An 18,108-nucleotide genomic window follows, 5' to 3' on the forward strand; every position below is an offset into this window, starting at 1 on the left:
GCCTGTCTGTCCGTCCGACCGCGAATATAACTCAATATTATTGTTTGTTTGTTACGCATAATTATAATTTTAATAAAAATGATTATTTTTTCAAGAACAAAGCATTTTATTCAATTTATCATTTATATTAAGCCGTACTAGTTCGCTGAAGTACTTTCTTCTTCTTGGCTTTTTCCCATTATGAGTTTGCCGTTTTCGTCTTCCATAGCACTCTATTCTCCCAGTCGCCATCTCTGAGGTCTCCGTCTATCATAGCATTTGCTATGTGCATTTTCCATCTCACAGCAGGTCTTTGTCTCCGTCTTCCTCCCCGCGGGTCCCAGTCCAGTAATATTTTCGGCCACCTGTGCTCCGGCATTCTTTGTACATGCACGTACCATTTCAGGGCTCTACTTTCACTACCACAACTTTTTTGTAATTGAGCATTCTACTTCTATTCTGTTTCATATTTCCTCTGTTCTTATTCTATCCTACCTGGTAATTTGTAGACACTTTCTCATAAACTCCAATTCAACTGTTCGTATTATTGTTGTCACTGGCCATTCTTCCGCTCTTGTAGGGTAATATTCATCAATATGTCCTGAAAAACCCTTTTTGTTTTCTTTAGTGAGAGTGTTCTTCCATATCACTCCATGGAGTGCTTTCGTGGCTTGTTTTCCCCGTACTATTTTCATTTCTATATCTTTCATACAAGTGCCATCTCGGTTTATCATTTACCCTAAATACTTAAAAGTCTTGCAACTCTTAATAGTGTCTTCTAAACTTACGTTTAAATCAGCAACCAATCTGTAATCAATTATTTTCGACTAGATTTAATTGGTTTAGTTTAGGCTAAACTAGTTTGTCCTGATATAAAAACATACACTTCAGGATAAACTAGTTTGGCCTGAAGTGTGCGTCTTTATACCAGGATAAACTAGTTTGGCCTAGGCCAAACTAGTTTGGCCTGAAGTATGTGTATTTATATCAGGATAAACTAGTTTGGCTTAGGACAGACTAGTTTGGCCTACGCGAGAGAGGACAAACTAGTTTGGCCTAGTCCATACTAGTTTATCCTAATGCGCTTAGGACAAACTAGTTTGGCCTAGGCCAAACTAGTTTTTCCTGAAATCGGGTTTGGCCGGTAACATATACATTGATGTGTATGTTCAGTTTGCTACAGTTCATATATGTAATATATTCATATTTGGGGCATTCTTTTACGTCGGTTTCTTTAAGCTTGCTTAAGTCTATTTTAGGAATTTTAAAATAAACAAAGAGCTACAATAACCAGAATGAACAAGAAATATAGAGGACAGCGCAAAATTGAGGAATATTCTTCTATTCTATTCCATTCTGCGACAAAAAACCGCAAAGGATTATATCGTCAAGAAAAGAAGAAACAGGAAACATTTGCCATTGTACTAATGGTAGGGGAGTTCAAGCGGGGATTTTTGCAGTTACTCGAGCGCGTCAGATTATTACATGGGGAGAAGCCTTGTACCCTGAAAATGTACATCTACCTTATATTGGCACTTAATGCAGGGGAGTTCGTTAAGGGGGGGCCGAAAAAAAAATCTATTCTTAGAGAAACTCGAAATCGTCAGAAGTTAAGTACATGCAAAACAGTGTATATTTAAAAAATCTGACGATTTGAGCAGGGCGTAAGGAAATGGTAGAGTCCCAAAGTTTCACAAGAAAAAAGCGAATATCTCGCGAAATTAATGACAGATCGAAAAAACTAAAAAATACGTACTCAATATTGTTGAAAAATCTATCGAATGAAACCAAACACGACTTCCCATGGAGAGGGGATGGGGTAAATTTAATATTTTAAATACGAATCCCGCGATATTTCGCGAAATGAACATCAGATCGAAAAACTGAAAAATACACTTATTCAATATTTTTGAAAAATCTATCGAATGGCACCAAACACGACCCCCACGGAGCTGGGGTGGGGGTTACTTTAAAATCTTAAATGAAAGCCCCCATTTTTTATTGCAGATTTAGATTCCTTACGTAAAAATAAGTAACTTGTATTCGAGATATTTTTTCGATTTATGGATAGATGGGGCTAAAATCTAAAACAGCGATTGTTGGAAATGGAATATTAAATTAAAAAGTCCCCACTAAAATGGAAAACTTTACTTAACTTTTTTTTGGTTTTAGGACCTACTCTTCACAACCCAATAGTTCTTCAAAGCGCTCTAGTGAATGCACATTTAGCATACTTTGCCCCCCTACCTTTTACAGAATTAGATTAAATACGTGACCAAGTTTTGGTCTAAAATTATATTTACTTCCAAGTCAAATGTACATATAATGTTTATTATGTAAATTTTAAGTTCTGTCTTGTTGCTAAGCGAACTATTTCTTATTATTTATTAAAGTTGTTAAAAAATTTGCCTAAAAGAACAATTGTTCGATTTTGTAACTTACTGTATAGTGAACCGTATCAGCTTATAATTCGAATAAACTGTCATTGACCCTCCCATTCTTGTTTATATTCATTTAGCATGTATTAAAAATATTTCGGCTTAAATATAGACATCAAAGAATAAAGTACACGACACAATTTACCATATGTCAATACGATTACAAAAATGTGGAGAGGTAATTTTTAAATTTTCTTTTAATTCTATAATGGCCTGAGGTTTCATTTGACCACTAATCAACTTTGAATAGTCTGTAGATTTCTAAGGCCGACATTATTTTTGGTGTTTTGAATTTTATAAGTGTTCTTAGCTAATACGGGTATGTTGATTGAAAAAAATCTCCACAAATTGTTCATGGACAAAAAATCACCGGACAAAAAAATCCCCGGACAAACATCCACACAAAAAATCCACGACAAATAATCCCCACAATTTTTTGGGGACAAAATATACCCACAAAAAATTCCGGACAAAAAATCCCAAAAAATATTTGTTGCCGAATATTTCTCAAACTTTTGAAAGCTTTTCAAGCAGGTTTTTAAAATGTTGCTTGTATTGAATTCAAACTAATGATGAAATATTTTTGATGGTAAATTTATAAAAAGGAACATACCTCAGGCTGTGGGTGAAAAATAGGTCGATTTCAGGATATAATTCAGGAATTTTTGAAACCTATCAGGTGTTGTAAAGGACGACGCCAGGAATAACTTCTACTAAAATGTAACCAAAAATATTGTGCGCTTTTTTTTATTGCAATTTTCATTTGTTAAATTTGCAATTTTCAATGATTCATAATTTTGCAGCTTAGGATATTGATTTTAGAGAAAAACTTTTTAATAGAAAGTTGTAGTAAATTAAAAAACCTACAATTTGAGGTATGGAAAGTTTAATTTCGTTAATTGGTTATTGCAAAACAGCCTGCGAAAAGTCCAAAATGGCCGTTCTTTACAATTGCATTACTTATTGTACAAATAATTTTTTTTTATTTTTTAAAGCTTTAAAATGAAGATCTTTCAGTTCCAAACTTAAAAAAAATTGAAAAGCAAGATTAACGAATTTGTTGCTTAGATACTATAAATTGTTTATCCCAAGAGGTCATATGTCGAAGGCTATAACTTTTTGAAAAAAAGAGAGTAGAGAGTTGGTGAAACATCTAATCTCCTTCTAAAGAGTTATATTTTCATATTTTGATGTAAATAAATGCGTAAAACATTTTTAAACCTCTAATTTTTGGGTTTGAAAATAAGGGGTCAAATTTCGTTAAAAACATTTAGAGCTAAAGCGGCCCTGTACATCCTATGAGTTTTTAACTTACAGATTATTGTTGCTGAAGATAAAACGAAGATATATAAAAAAATAAAAATTTACTACAACGAACTGAAGCCGAGATTTTTTTTTTCTTAAGTCGTAGTGCCTTTATTTATAACAATTAAGGAATTATTTTACAGTCATTGACTAAAGAAAGGCTTATATTATCTTAAAATAAAAATTATTATAAAATATAATTACATTTAATTATTAAAAGTTATTTTTAAAATCGGTGCTTTTGCGAGCGGCCGAATTTTGCAAATCGCCCGGCTCGCTTCAAATCCGCGGGGTCGGAAAATTTTTACGTAACTTGTATTAAATTTTGACAGAAAACAATTTAATAGTATTACCATTATGATATACAGTCTATTTACCACTGTATTTGTTTTTCTTGATAAACTTTTATATGTGAAATTTCATTTCTGAAGAAATAATATTACAAAAATATATAAATATAATAATAATAATGTTACTTCTTACCATAACATACAATATAAAACTTTTTCTTCGTGTAGTGACTATTCTTTTTGGATTTCACATATAAAAGTTTATCAAGAAAAACAAATACAGTGGTAAATAGACTGTATATTATAATGGTAATATTATTAAATTGTTTTCTGTCAAAATTTAATACAAGTTACGTAAAAATTTTCCGAGCGCGGATTTGAAGCGAGCCGGGCGATTTGCAAAATTCGGCCGCAAAAGCACCGATTTAAAAAATAATTTTTAATAATTAAATGTAATTATATTTTATAATAATTCTTATTTTAAGATAATATAAGTCTTTCTTTAGTAAATGACTATAAAATAATTTCTTAATTCTTGTAAATAAAAGCACTACGATTTAAGACAAAAAAAAAACAATTATCTCAGCTTCAGTTGGTTGTAGAAAATTTTTATTTTCTTATAAATCTTCATTTCTTCTTCAGCAACAATAATCTGTAAGTTAGAAACTCATAGGATGTACAGGGCCGTTTCAGCTGTAAATGTTTATAACGATATTTGCCCCCTTATTCTCAAACCCAAAAATTATCTCGGCTTCAGTTGGTCGTAGAAATTTTTTATTTTTTTATAAATCTTCGTTTCATCTTCAGCAACAATAATCTGTAAGTTAAAAACTCATAGGATGTACAGGGCCGCTTCAGCTCTAAATATTTATAATGAAATTTGCCCCCTTATTTTCAAACCCAAAAATTAGAGGTTTAAAAATGTTTTACGCATTTATTTACATCAGAATATGAAAATATAACTCTTTAGAAGTAGATTGGATGTTTCACCAGCTCTCTACGATTTTTTTTTCAAAAAGTTGTAGTCTTTGACATTTGACCTCTTGGGATAAACAATTTATAATATCTAAGCGACAAATTCGTTAATCTGGCTTTACATTTTTTTACGTTTGGAATTGAAAGATCTTTATTTTAAAGCTTTAAAAAATAAAAAAAAAATATTTGTACAATAACTAATGCAATTGTGAAAAACGGCCATTTTGGACATTTCGCAGACTGTTTTGTAATAATCAATTAACGAAATTAAACTTTACATACCTCAAATTATAGGTTTTTTTAATTTACTACAACTTTCTATTAAAAAGTTTTTCTCTAAAATCAATATCCTAAGCTGCAAAATTAAAAATCATTAAAAATTGCAAATTTAACAAATGAAAATCGCAATAAAAAAAGCGCACAATATTTTTGGTTACATTTTAGTAGAAGTTATTCCTCGCATCGTCCTTTATAACACCTGATAGTTTTCAAAAATTCCTGAATTATATCACGTTTTTTCACCCACAGCCTGGGGTAACATGTTTTTTTGCATTACAATCAAAATTATCGTTTTCAGGACCAGCAGTTATCAGGATATGACGTCGAAAGTGATCTACGGAGTACCTGGTGCCCAGGGTACTACTTACTGTTTACCTCGTCTTCTGGAGTTTTCGGCAAATTCATTAAAAATTAGTCAGAAATCATTACTCGGGGTTTTTGTGTGACTGACGACGAATATGACAACGGAAGTGATCTACGGAATACCTGGTACCCAGGGTACGGTACCCAGGGTACTTACTGTTTACCTCGTTTTCTGAAGTTTCGGCAAATTCATTTAAGAATGAGTCAAAATTCATTACTCGTTTAGTTTTTGGGGTGTCTGACGACGAATATGTCATCGGAAGTGATCTCCGGAGTACCTGATGCCCAGGGTACCTACTGTTTACCTCGTCTTCCGTAGCTTTCGGCAAATTCATTAAAAAATTAGTCAAAAATCATTAGTAACGAGATAAACCGTAGGTATCCTGGACACCAGGTACTCCGGAGATCACTTCCGTTATCATATTTGTCGTCAGCGACCTTAAAAACCCTCGGAATAATGATTTTTGACTAATTTTTTAATGAATTTGCCGAAAACTCCCGAACACGAGGTAAACAGTAGGTATTCTGGGCACCAGGTATTCCTGAGATCACTTCCGATGTCGGATCACTTTTAATAAATTTTTGCCGAAAACTCCACAAGATGAGCTAAACAGTAGGTATCCTGTGCACCAGGTACTCCGTAGATCACTTCCGACGTCATATTCATCGTTAGTGACCCTAAAAACCCCCCGAGTAATGATTTTTGACTAATTTTTTAATGAATTTTAATGACAAGGTAAACAGTAGGTACCCTGGGCATCAGGTACTCCGGAGATCACTTATGACGTCATATTCGTTTTCAGCGACCCCAAAAATCTCAGAGTAACAAAATTAACTCATTTTCACCCATAATTGACGAGTTATGAATTTTTTTATTGTCTGTTTGAGATGCACTTTAAGAATGCACTTTTTGTATGCAGTTTTTCAATATTACATCATGGCTCGGGGTCACAAAGTTTCCTGGCGCATTCACGAATCGAATGCAAAAAGAATTATTAAAATCCGTCTTGTCGTTTTTTATTCGGAGGTTCAGTGCTTTCTTGCTTCGACTATAAATGAGCATAATGAAAAAATTTTCGAAAACCGGTTTAAAAGTGATTTAAATTGAAATGACGACAAATCAAAATATCACAATTTACTTAGATCGAAGTGAGATCGAAAGTGAATCAAACTGAATGTTGTGTTGAAAAAAAAACAATAAATCTAAAGAAAGGGATTCAATAGGTTACCAAGTTATGTTAGTTAACTAGTTAGTACCAGTTATGACCTATGGAATGAAGAGAGTGACACTTACATAGTTATCAGCTAATAATTTACAAATAAGATTTTCAAGCTTTACATAAAAACAAAGACATATTTTGGATATTAAACTATACACTTTTGAATTAAATAGAATTTAATCTTTTCGGTTTAAACTATTTTATTAACGTAAATAAGTTAAAAATTTTAACTTATACCAATTATTTAATAAAAACGTATACCATTTCATTTTTATTCAGTTGCAATGCGAAGCCAAAACTGTCGTAAATTTTACTTAGTTCAGAGAGCGCAACCAGCAGCACTCTTATCGACGATTTCACCACTTTTTAGTGGTTCTTCAGATAATGCATAAGTTGCTATATCTGTCCTAAGTTGAAATTTTCGACGCTATTAGTCCCCGCATTGGAACTGACGTGATGGTAGTAGATGCATAGCGGCATCTGCTAAATAAAAGACAAATTTTCAACCTGGGTAATAAAAATATTTAAATATATTTTTAAAAGATATTTAATTGAAAACTTATTCAACAATTTTCCTGGTAACACCTCCATGGCTTCTAAAAATAACAAGCCAGATGGAGCGAAGAAGACAAGAGGGAATTCTAAAACTTGCAATACACGACCCGATCTGTTCAGCGTGGTAAATTCCAACGTGAAATGGACCTATGTTACTCATAGGAGTAATACTAATATAACATAAATATGTATACCACTTTTATTCAGTTGCAATAGTTGGTATTAGGTTGCTATCTCTGTCCCAAGTTGAAATTTTCGTTCTCCCTCTTGTCGACGCTATTAGTTCCCGCATTGCAACTGACGTGATGAAAGTAGGTGCGTAGCGGCATTTGCTAAAAGTCAAAGTTTTCAACCTAATAAAAATATTTTTAAAAGATATTTAATTGAAAACTTACTGGCCAATTTTCCTGGTAACACCTCCATGGCTTCTAAAAATTACAAGCCAGATGGATGCTGAAGCGAAGAAGACAAGAGGGAATTCGAAAACTTGCAATTCACGACCCCGTCTCTTCAGCGTGGTAAATTCCAACGGAAAATGGACATATGTTACTCAAAGGAGTAACATAGTAGGTAATATAATATCTTCTTCAGGTTCCTTCCCCTATCGGAGGTTGGAAATCATCATCGCTATTTTAATTTTATTGGCCGCACTTCTGAATAATTCTAATGAGCTGCAAACGAACCACTCTCTCAAATTTCTTACCCAGGATATCTTGCGTCGTCCTGGGTTTCTCTTCCCTTGTATCTTCCCTTGCATAATTAACCTAAGTAATACGTACTTCTCGCCCCTCATTATATGACCCAGATATTGAATCTTTCTAATTTTAACAGTTTTTATGACTTCACATTCTTTCTTCATTCTTTGTAACACCTCTATATTAGTTACTTTTTCAGTCCACGATATTCTGTGGATTCTCCTGTAGCACCACATCTCAAAGGAGTTTAATTTTTTGATTTCAGACTGTTTTATTGTCCTAGCTTCCATGCCATATAGTAAAGTAGAAAAAACGTCACAACGTAGCATTCTTGTGCATATCTCTAGATTAAGGTTACGGTTGCAAAGTAAGTTCTTCAATTTTATGAACGTGTTTCTTGCCATTTTTATTCTAGATCTGATTTATTTTGTTTGATCTCCATCTTCGGTTAGCCACGTTCCTAAATATTTATATGTTCTTACTCTTTCGATCGTTGTATTATTGATGATCAGGTTATCTACATTTTGTGTTTTTTTTTTTTTTGAGAATATCATTGACTTCGTTTTCTTGGGATTCATTTGCAGTCCGTACCTTTCACATGCATTGTATACATGTTGTATTATGTACTGTAGATCTTCCATGTCACTTGCAAATATGACCGTATCGTCCGCATATCTAATATTATTAATGCTATTTCCGTTGACCAAAATACCTTCCACAATATCCAATAAAGCTTCTTGAAATATCACTTCACTCTAGACGTTGAATAAGAGTGGTGAAAGTATGCACCCTTGTCGAACTCCTCTAATTATACTTACTTCCTCTGTCAGTTCTCCTTCGACTCTTACTCTTGCTTTCTGATTTTGATACAGATTCGATATAATTTGTAGATCTCTACTATCTATGTTTTTGGTCTTCTTCTTCTTCTTCTTTAAGTACCGTGCCCAAATTTTTAGGCGTGGGTAGCTTCCATAACAATTTGCCGATATCGTTCTCGATCTTGTGCGGCATGTAACAATTGATCTGCTGACAAGCCAGTCCATTGACGAAGGTTTCGGAGCCATGAATATTTTTCCGTCGATCTTTCCATTGAGTATTAACTGCAGCATCTTGTATCTGCTACCTCTCATGATATGCCCCAGATATTCAAGTTTTCTCTTTTTACTTTATCGTACTATATACGTAGTATAGTATAATAGATAAAGTTATAGGATCGTGCAAAAAATTTTTTTTCAGATTTCACTTTTTTTCGACGTTTTGAGTCCCCCTGAGTCTAAAAAGCAAATAAAAAAAACATGTCGGAAGTATGTACGTACGTACGTACGTACGTCTGTACGTACGTATGTACGTACGTACGTATGTCGCCACCATCCAGCAAAAACTACCGGACCGATTTTGATGAAATTTGGTACGAGTAAGTTTAAGAGAATTTTGTCGAGAAGCTAAGCTTTTAAAAAAAACCTCTCAAAGGGGGGCCGAAATAGGGGGGTTATTTAGGGCCCATTTTTGCAAATTTTGACCGAAATGAATGAAATTCAACTCAAAGTAAGCTCATCGATAGGTAAATAAAAATACGGAATTTGACATTTCCAAATTCAAAATGGCGGCCAACATGACCGACCGCCCAGCCGACACATTTCCCTACCTATCTAAAAACTTATTTAAGATAAGTTTAATTTGAAAAAGTCGTTATATAGCCTAAAGATGGGGCTATAAGAAGGATGTTATCGTTTTTCCAAAAAGTTATGGATTGCTTATATTTAAGGAGTCAAAATTTGACATAAATTTGAACTAGATTTTCTCAAAAATGGCTCCAAGGAATTTTTTTATTTTTTGATATATTTTTGATATCCTATCAGTAAATTGAATGACATTAGTCAGATTTCTTAACTCCCCATAGGAGGGGAGTTATGAATTTTTTATAAAAAAATATTCGAGTGCCCGTAACTTCCTTGTTAATAGAAACTAAAATTTGAAATTTTGCAGACATATATGTTACTTTATTATCTATTATCACAATAAATTCTACTAAAAACGGCTTCCGTTTGAACCGGAAATGAATAAAAAATCTTAATTTTTTTAGATACGTCCTGTATATTTTTACATATTTTGAAAGAATGCAGAATTACCTTTCCAATGACATAAAATTCATTGCTGTAGCTCAAAAACTCGAAAAGTTACGGTAAATAGAAATTTTCCTATAATCTTATGTGTGTCCTCTGTCACGCGATCATAGCAGAGCAATATTGTAGGGCAGTCAATGAGGGTATTTGGCTCCAATTTCCATCCTACTACATCGATGTACTTGATATTTTCACAGTAAGTAGGGAATAGCTCAAGAAACAAAATCTACCCTATATACTATGGCGCTTTTATCTTGGGGCGGTTCCCACTTCTTCAAGGGGGTGTAAAATTTGTTGGTCAAAATAAGCACGGAAGTGGCTAAAGAACCTATTTATAAGCAAAAACTGGTCTATACTTTTTTTTGAGAACTCAATACTTTTTGAGTTATGCGTAGTTGAAAATTGGCAATTTTCATTGAAAAATGACAACTTTTCGGACTGATTTTTTGTGAATACCTTAAAAACTATGCATCGAACTAAAAACACTATATAAAACATTTTTTAGATTATAAATAATAAAGAGATTCGTTCCTTCGTAAATGTTCTATTTATAATACAAAATGAGATATGGTAGGTGAAAATAGTTTGTTTTTTGGTGCATGCTCAAATTGGTGTATTCAACTTGAAATAACAGAGGAACGGTAGGTTTTAGGTGTATAATGCTACCAACACCTTTTGTAGTGTTTGAAAAGGCCTTTAAAATGAGTACTGTTAAATGTCGGTTACATACAAACTAAGCGAGATATGGTGCAAAAAAATATATGACTAATGTACTTTAAGGAAAAATGAAAAGTATATACATTTAACTCCCCATCCACCATAATTTAAATGCATTGTTTTTCTGTTGCAATACCTTTTAATATAGTCTTATTTCTACTTTCAAAAAGTTGAACGGGTTTAAAATTAATGGTTTTTGTAAAAAATGTGATCAAATTATAGAATGAATTTTTAAATTTTCTTAAAAATCTTCCTTTTTCTCCATGTAATTCGAAAATAAAAATATTTCACCCCTGAGAAATGGTGGGAACCTCCCCCATGATAAAAGCGCCATAGTATATTATAGGAGAGAATTTGAATTAGGAGATTGGGCTACTCCCAAAATTTCATTAAAATCCATGCAGTAGGATAGAATTCGGAGATAATATCTTGTTCTTAATCTCGCGCATTGACTGGCGTAATCGAAATAGAATGAAATGCAAATATTGTAAACTATTATTTTCTCAGAAAAATGAACTAATTTGAAATGAAAGTATGACTATAATATTCTATTGATTTATGCAATAATCTATACATCTATAGTGTGTCCCCGATATATGGCATCGAACATTTTCTCAAATGCAGGAATTAATGATGCGTAGAACCATAAAATACTTTCAAGTACAGAAGGTGTTTCTAAAATATCAAAATAACGAGTAACTTTGTTATTTTTATAGAATGCCAGTATCTAGTACCATAACGATAATAGATCGGTACGATAAAGTTCTCGGGCGGCCCTTCCGTCCAGCGTTTTTATCATCTTCATTAAGTCACCTTCGCCTTGACCTACTCTGTTTAAGACTTCTCTGTTTGAAATGCGTTGAACCCAAGATATTCTGAGCATTCTACGATACGACCACATCTCAAAGGCTTCTAATTTGTTCATCATGTTAACCTTCATGATCCAGGTTTCACATCCATATAGTAATACAGGATACACATAACATTTTAGGAACTTGATTTTTTTGGTCTTAAGAATACTTAAAAGCTTTTCATGTTGAACTCTGTCAAAAGCAGGGCCGTCTTAACCATACGCGGCGCCGGGGTGCAAGACTCATCTTTGCGCCCCCTTTTGTCAGAAAGTTATATTATAGGTTATAGGTACGCTAAAATTAAAACTAATTATGTTTGCTTTCTTTATTTATACAGGGTGGGCCAAATAAAACAGTCCACCTCGATATTTGACAGTAGTTATTAGATTTTAAGGAAATGCCGAAATAGGTCAATTTCTATTTTTAAATTACAATTGTTTGATATACATTTCATACTAGTGACGTCATCCATCTCGGCGTGATGACGTAATCGATGATTTTTTAAATCGGAATAGGGGTCATGTGTGGTAGCTCATTTGAAAGGATGTTCAATTCTCTATTCAGCAATATAAACATTAATATCTTTATTTATACAGGGTTGGACAAAAAAATAATTTTTGAATTAAATTAATTGGCAGAAAAAGAAGAATGTATGTAATTTATTTAACTTAAAATACATTCTATTGCTGTCAGAAAATAGAAAATCATGTTTATTTGGCAAAATAAACGTTGCTTTTTGCATAAATTAAATGTTTAAACTGCCAAAAGGTATGTGGGAAGCTGTTTGTGATTTCATTTAAGCGAAAAGTAATGTTTCTTTGTGAAATAAACATTTTTTTGACAGCAGTATAAGTGTATGACATGTATTTTGAGTTAAATAAATTCCATATATTCTTCTTTTTGCGTCAATTAATTTAATTCAAAAATTATTTTTTTGGCCACCCTGTATAAATAATGATATTAATGTTTATATTACTGAATAGGGAATTGAACACTCTTTCAAATGAGCTACGCACAACCTCTATTCCCATTTAAAACAAATGATCGATTACGTCATCACGCTCAGATGGATGAAGTCACCAGTATGAAGTATATGCCAAAAAATTGTAATATAAAAATAAAAATCGAAATGTTTCTGCATTTCCTTAAAATCTAATAACTACTGCCAAATATCGAGGTGGACTGTTTTCTTTGCCCCACCTTGTATATTAAAAAACATGGTTTCAGCGTTTCAGTATTCAAAAAAGATCAATCTTATAAACTATACCATATTTTTTCAAAGTATACCAAAGTCTACTTTTCTAGCTTTTAAGTTGGCAAAAGTTTTTATTGCTTCGGTGATATCTATTTTTACTTGCTTTTTTATAGGTACTTATTAAAGCCAATTATTTTTGATCAATTTAAGTTTAGAAAAAATCTTTCTCCTTCAGCTATTTATCTGGAATTGTTAAATATATTCTTAGAATGTAGAAATATTTGGGAAAACGGAAAGTAAATAATGAGTTAAAATATTGGTAACAATTATTCTAAGTCTACTTTTCTAGCTTTTAAGTTGGCAAAAGTTTTTATTGCTTCGGTGATATCTATTTTTACTTGCTTTTTTATAGGTACTTATTAAAGCCAATTATTTTTGATCAATTTAAGTTTAGAAAAAATCTTTCTCCTTCAGCTATTTATCTGGAATTGTTAAATATATTCTTAGAATGTAGAAATATTTGGGAAAACGGAAAGTAAATAATGAGTTAAAATATTGGTAACAATTATTCTAACTCACGGAATAGATTTTCACCATCTATATCAGATCTACTTCCAAGCGCTAGTTTTTTTTGTAAATTTAAACATTGTGTTGTTTTTTAGGTTTTCTTCGGAGTTTCTCCAAAACAATATACTTTCCATGAAAGAAAAATTATAATTATGTTCCCTCAACATTTCAAATCTTACAAGACGGTGATTCATTGTCACTCGACATTCAATATTGGTCAAAATAGTGTACGCGTCACCTTTTTGAAATTATTGTCGGAATAATCTAAATGGGTTTCATATTTCATTTCCATATCGTAGGTGTAGTAAGCATTAATAGCCTTTGTAAAAAATATCGAAAGTGCACTTGTATGTTTTTGTTATTTGTAGTTTTTTTAAGGACAAAAAGCGCAAGTTTGAGCCTAACAAGTTTTCAGCTTGCGCCCCTTGGACTTGGCGCCCGGGTGCCTCGCACCCCTTGCACCCCCGGGTTAAGACGGCCCTGGTCAAAAGCTTTTGTAAAATCTATGAATCTATGAAAATATAATATAAAAAAAATATGATATAATAATAATATAAGTAACATAGTAATATACAATATAAAATAAAATGTAAACCATTTTTATTCAGTTTCAATGCGAAGCAGAAGCATGGAGGTGTTACCAAGAAAATGGTCCAATAAGTTTTCAATTAAATATCTTTTAAAAATATTTTAAAATATTTTTATTAGGTTGAAAACTTTAACTTTTATTCTAGCATGCCATCACTTCAGTTGCAATGCGGGGACTAATAGAGTCGAAAATTTCAACTTAGGACAGAGATAGCAACCTTTGCATTCACTGAAGAACCACTAAGTGGTGAACTCGTCGATAAGAGGGCTGGTTGCTCGTCGATAAGAAGGTTGAGGGCTTAGTATTACTCCTTTGAGTATCATAGGTCAATTTTCCGTTGGAATTTACCACGCAGTTCAATTTTCAGCTGAACAAACTTGCAATTCAGGTGGTAAATTCTGTTGGAATTTACCACGTGAATTGCAAGTTTTAGAATTCCCTCTTGTCTTCTTCGCTTCAGCATCCATCTGGCTTGCAATTTTTAGAAGCTATTGAGGTGTTACCAAGAAAATGGTCCAATACGTTTTTAATTAAATATCTTTTAAAAATATTTTTATTAGGTTGAAAACTTTGACTTTTGTAAATAATAATATTATATTGAATTATTTTGCTATTTGATCCCGTAATTGCCCGTAATCTGATCCCGTAAATTCAATATAGGTAATTGAATGAATTCCGAAAATGAAATAGACTGGCCAGACCACGTGGCACGACAAAACAAGAAAAGTGATACAAGATAGATTGGAAACCACGGTAGCATAATCGTAGTAGAGGAAGATATCAAAGCAAAAGTGAGTAGAAACTGGCACCAAGTAACACAAAACAGAAAATACTGGAGAACTCATGGGAAATTCTTTGTCCAAGAATCAATGTAGATAAAAGAAGGAGAAGATTATCTGACCAGAATATGAATTAAATTAGCAACAAAACAAGACGACAGTGATATAAAGAAATGATTATTATTAAAAGTACCTAATGGTAAAGATACCAGCATACTGATTTTTATTAGGTACCATGACAAGCCCTATTTATGTATCTATTAATTAGGGTTATATTATTTTTTATTCGCATTTCTTTTCTGGCATTAACTGTGTTAAATTGGATTACACTGAAATTACACTTTAGGCATGAAATCGATTACATCACGATTACCTACAACTTCATTATTTAAATACACGAATATTTTACTTTTCGCCTAGTGACAGTCTCCTTAAAAATGCAAACAATTAACCAAATTATTTCTATTTTTGTGTCAACTTAGTTATTATTTATAAAAATGTATCATTTTCGTGCCATACTTGAATAAACATTTTAAAAGATATCAACGTGACTAAGTGTCGGATAACAATAGATAAACGAAATGCCACAACAACAAATCCACAATATTGCCAATGAAAAACTGGTTTTCGATTAAAAACTACAATGAAGAGAACAAAAAACGAAGTCGCTTACTTTTGTATACAGCTCCACGGCCGTCATCCTGCACAAATCCTTATATAACTTTCACTAGCGGCACTGCATACACCGAATTCACCGAAAATTCACTGGAAGTAAGTAATGACAGGTACCCACGGTAAATACCTGTCCGTAAATATTCTTATCTTATCAGTTGGATGTGTTTTGCGAGCGCAAATGCCTGCTAATAGCAGGAGTAAATCCACGTCCACGGCGCACCATGCTTATGGTGAATATTGATCAAAGAGAACCAGATCCTGCGCTACAGTGTCGCCGTATGCTGGCTAGTAAAAGTCGCCTACTTGAGGAAGGCAATGATTTGTTTAGGTCACGGGGTCATGGCCACACTACAATTCTTACCAAAAATGTATTTCCTCGATACATCGGCGAATATGTTTGTGAGAATATTGATGTAAATTATGCAAAGAGAGAAAGTGACCGAAAATTTTAGAAGAATTGGCCCTATTGTTCTGCAAGAATGCTAATTTTATATATAGGGTGAGGCAGATAACTGGCCTATTAGAAATATTTAGAGAACTAAAGGCAACAGAATCATGAAAATTTGAATGAAGGGGTTTTGAAGGGTGATCTATTTAATGAAAATATTTTCATCAATTTGCCACTTTCGGTTATACCGGAAGTTGCTTAAAATTTCGTTTTTTTAAATGGGACACCCTGTATATTTTTACATTTTTAGATTCTACTCGATGTCTTCTTTCTTAAAATATGCCATTTTGTAATGTTATACAGGGTAGTTTAAAAGCTAATTACGTTTTTTTCTTAATTTCGTAGCAACTTTCATACCCTGTAGAATTGTAGTAGTTGAATATCAAAAACTCTATTTATGTTAGAATGATTTTTAATATAGTCTACTATTTTTAAAAATTATTAGTATAGCTAAATGTTAAATTTTAGTATACAGGGTTGGTCGAAACTGGGAATAAAGATTTTCTGAATTTTCTTAAATGGAACATCCTGTATTTTAGTATTGCAAAGAAAAGACATTTTATGGTACTTTTTTATTTTTTAAGCATTCCCTATACCTAAATGCTTTAATTTGTGCTTAATTGTTAATCGCGCCAAGAATGTTAACTACGTAGGTATCTTGATAGCTCAACCATTATTGGCAATTTTAAAGATCAGTCTAGATTAATATGTATTTATTTCCGAAAAATTATTTGTGATTGAATATTTTCACGGCCAACCTAATAAAATTTCACGTATTTTTTGTTGAAATTAATGTTTGGATTGAATCACCAATAACTCACAAATTAAAGCAGTTGGGTATAGGGAATGCTTAAGAAATAAAAAAGTAGCATAAAATATCATTTCATTCCAATAATAAAATATAGGGTGTTCCATTTAAGAAAACTCAGAAAATACTCTTTCCGAGTTTCGACCAACCCTGTATAGTACAATTCAACATTATCTATACTAACAGTTTTTAACAATAGTAGACTATATTAAAAATCATTTGAACATAAATAGAGTTTTTGATGTCAAACTACTACAATTCTACAGGGCGTGAATATTGCTAGGAAATTAAGAAAAGAAACGTAATTATCTCTTAAACTACCCTGTATAACATTACCAAACCTCATATTTTAAGAAAGAAGACATCCAGGAGAATCCAAAAATGTAAAAATATATAGGATGTTCCATTTAAAAAAACGAAATTATAAGCCACTTCCGGTATAACCGGAAGTAGCAAATCGATGAAAATATTTTCATTAAAGAGACCACTCTTCAAAATCCCTTCATTCCAATTTTCATGATTCTGTTTCTTTTAGTTCTCGAGATATTTCTAATAGGACTTTTATCTGCCTCACCCTGTATACAGGGTGTCCAGAAACGCTCCCGACAAACGAAGACTGGAGATTCTTCCGATAATTTTAAGACAATTTAACCCAATTCACCTATTCCGAAAATGCTACCTAAGGGAGCTAGAGCTCTTTGAAGATGGCGTTTTGTAATTAGTTTTTCTTAAATAACTCCAGAACGCTTTTATTTAGAAGAATGAAAATTGGTACGCATATTTATATTTCAGAGATAAATCGATTACATCCATTGTGAATTTCTAGTACCGGTCATAGGCGCCCGTTCTGGGTAGGGCAACGGTTATTTTATCCTATAACTTTTTTAACTTTCACTTCTAAGCATTTTTTCTACTGTATTATACATAATATACCTACGGGGGTCCTACAGCCTCTGCCGCATCCCGCATTTCGATCTCCACCTTTTTCGGTCGGTCCATTCTTCCTCATTTATGGCTCTATCTCTCATTATTTCTCTGATTCCTTCTCTCCATTCCAGTGCTGGTCTTCCTCTTCTTCTTCTATTCCATGGGACATAGTTTAAAGCCTGCTTTGGCTATCGTTCATCATCCATTCGCATTACATGCCCATACCATAAAAGTTGTTTGGATTCTATTGTATCTACGGTATTGTAGATTCTTCTTGTCCTTCTTCTTATTTCTTCATTTGGGATGTGATCAAGTCTAGATATCCGACAC

The 18,108-nt window shown here is 32.7% G+C and overlaps 1 protein-coding gene across 1 annotated transcript in view; it reads right to left on the reverse strand.

Annotated features, from left to right (window-relative positions):
- LOC126890058 (unconventional myosin-Va) overlaps positions 1-15,846 on the reverse strand; it is a 223,822-nt gene extending 207,976 nt beyond the window's left edge. The window contains exon 1 of the mRNA XM_050658884.1: positions 15,594-15,846. Within this exon, the coding sequence (XP_050514841.1) occupies positions 15,594-15,620 (27 nt within the window). The 5' untranslated portion in view covers positions 15,621-15,846. The remainder of the gene's footprint in view (positions 1-15,593) is intronic.
- Positions 15,847-18,108: the final 2,262 nt, after the last annotated feature.

This window comes from Diabrotica virgifera, chromosome 8 (assembly GCF_917563875.1).
Source record: "Diabrotica virgifera virgifera chromosome 8, PGI_DIABVI_V3a".
Taxonomy (NCBI): Eukaryota; Metazoa; Arthropoda; class Insecta; order Coleoptera; family Chrysomelidae; genus Diabrotica; species Diabrotica virgifera.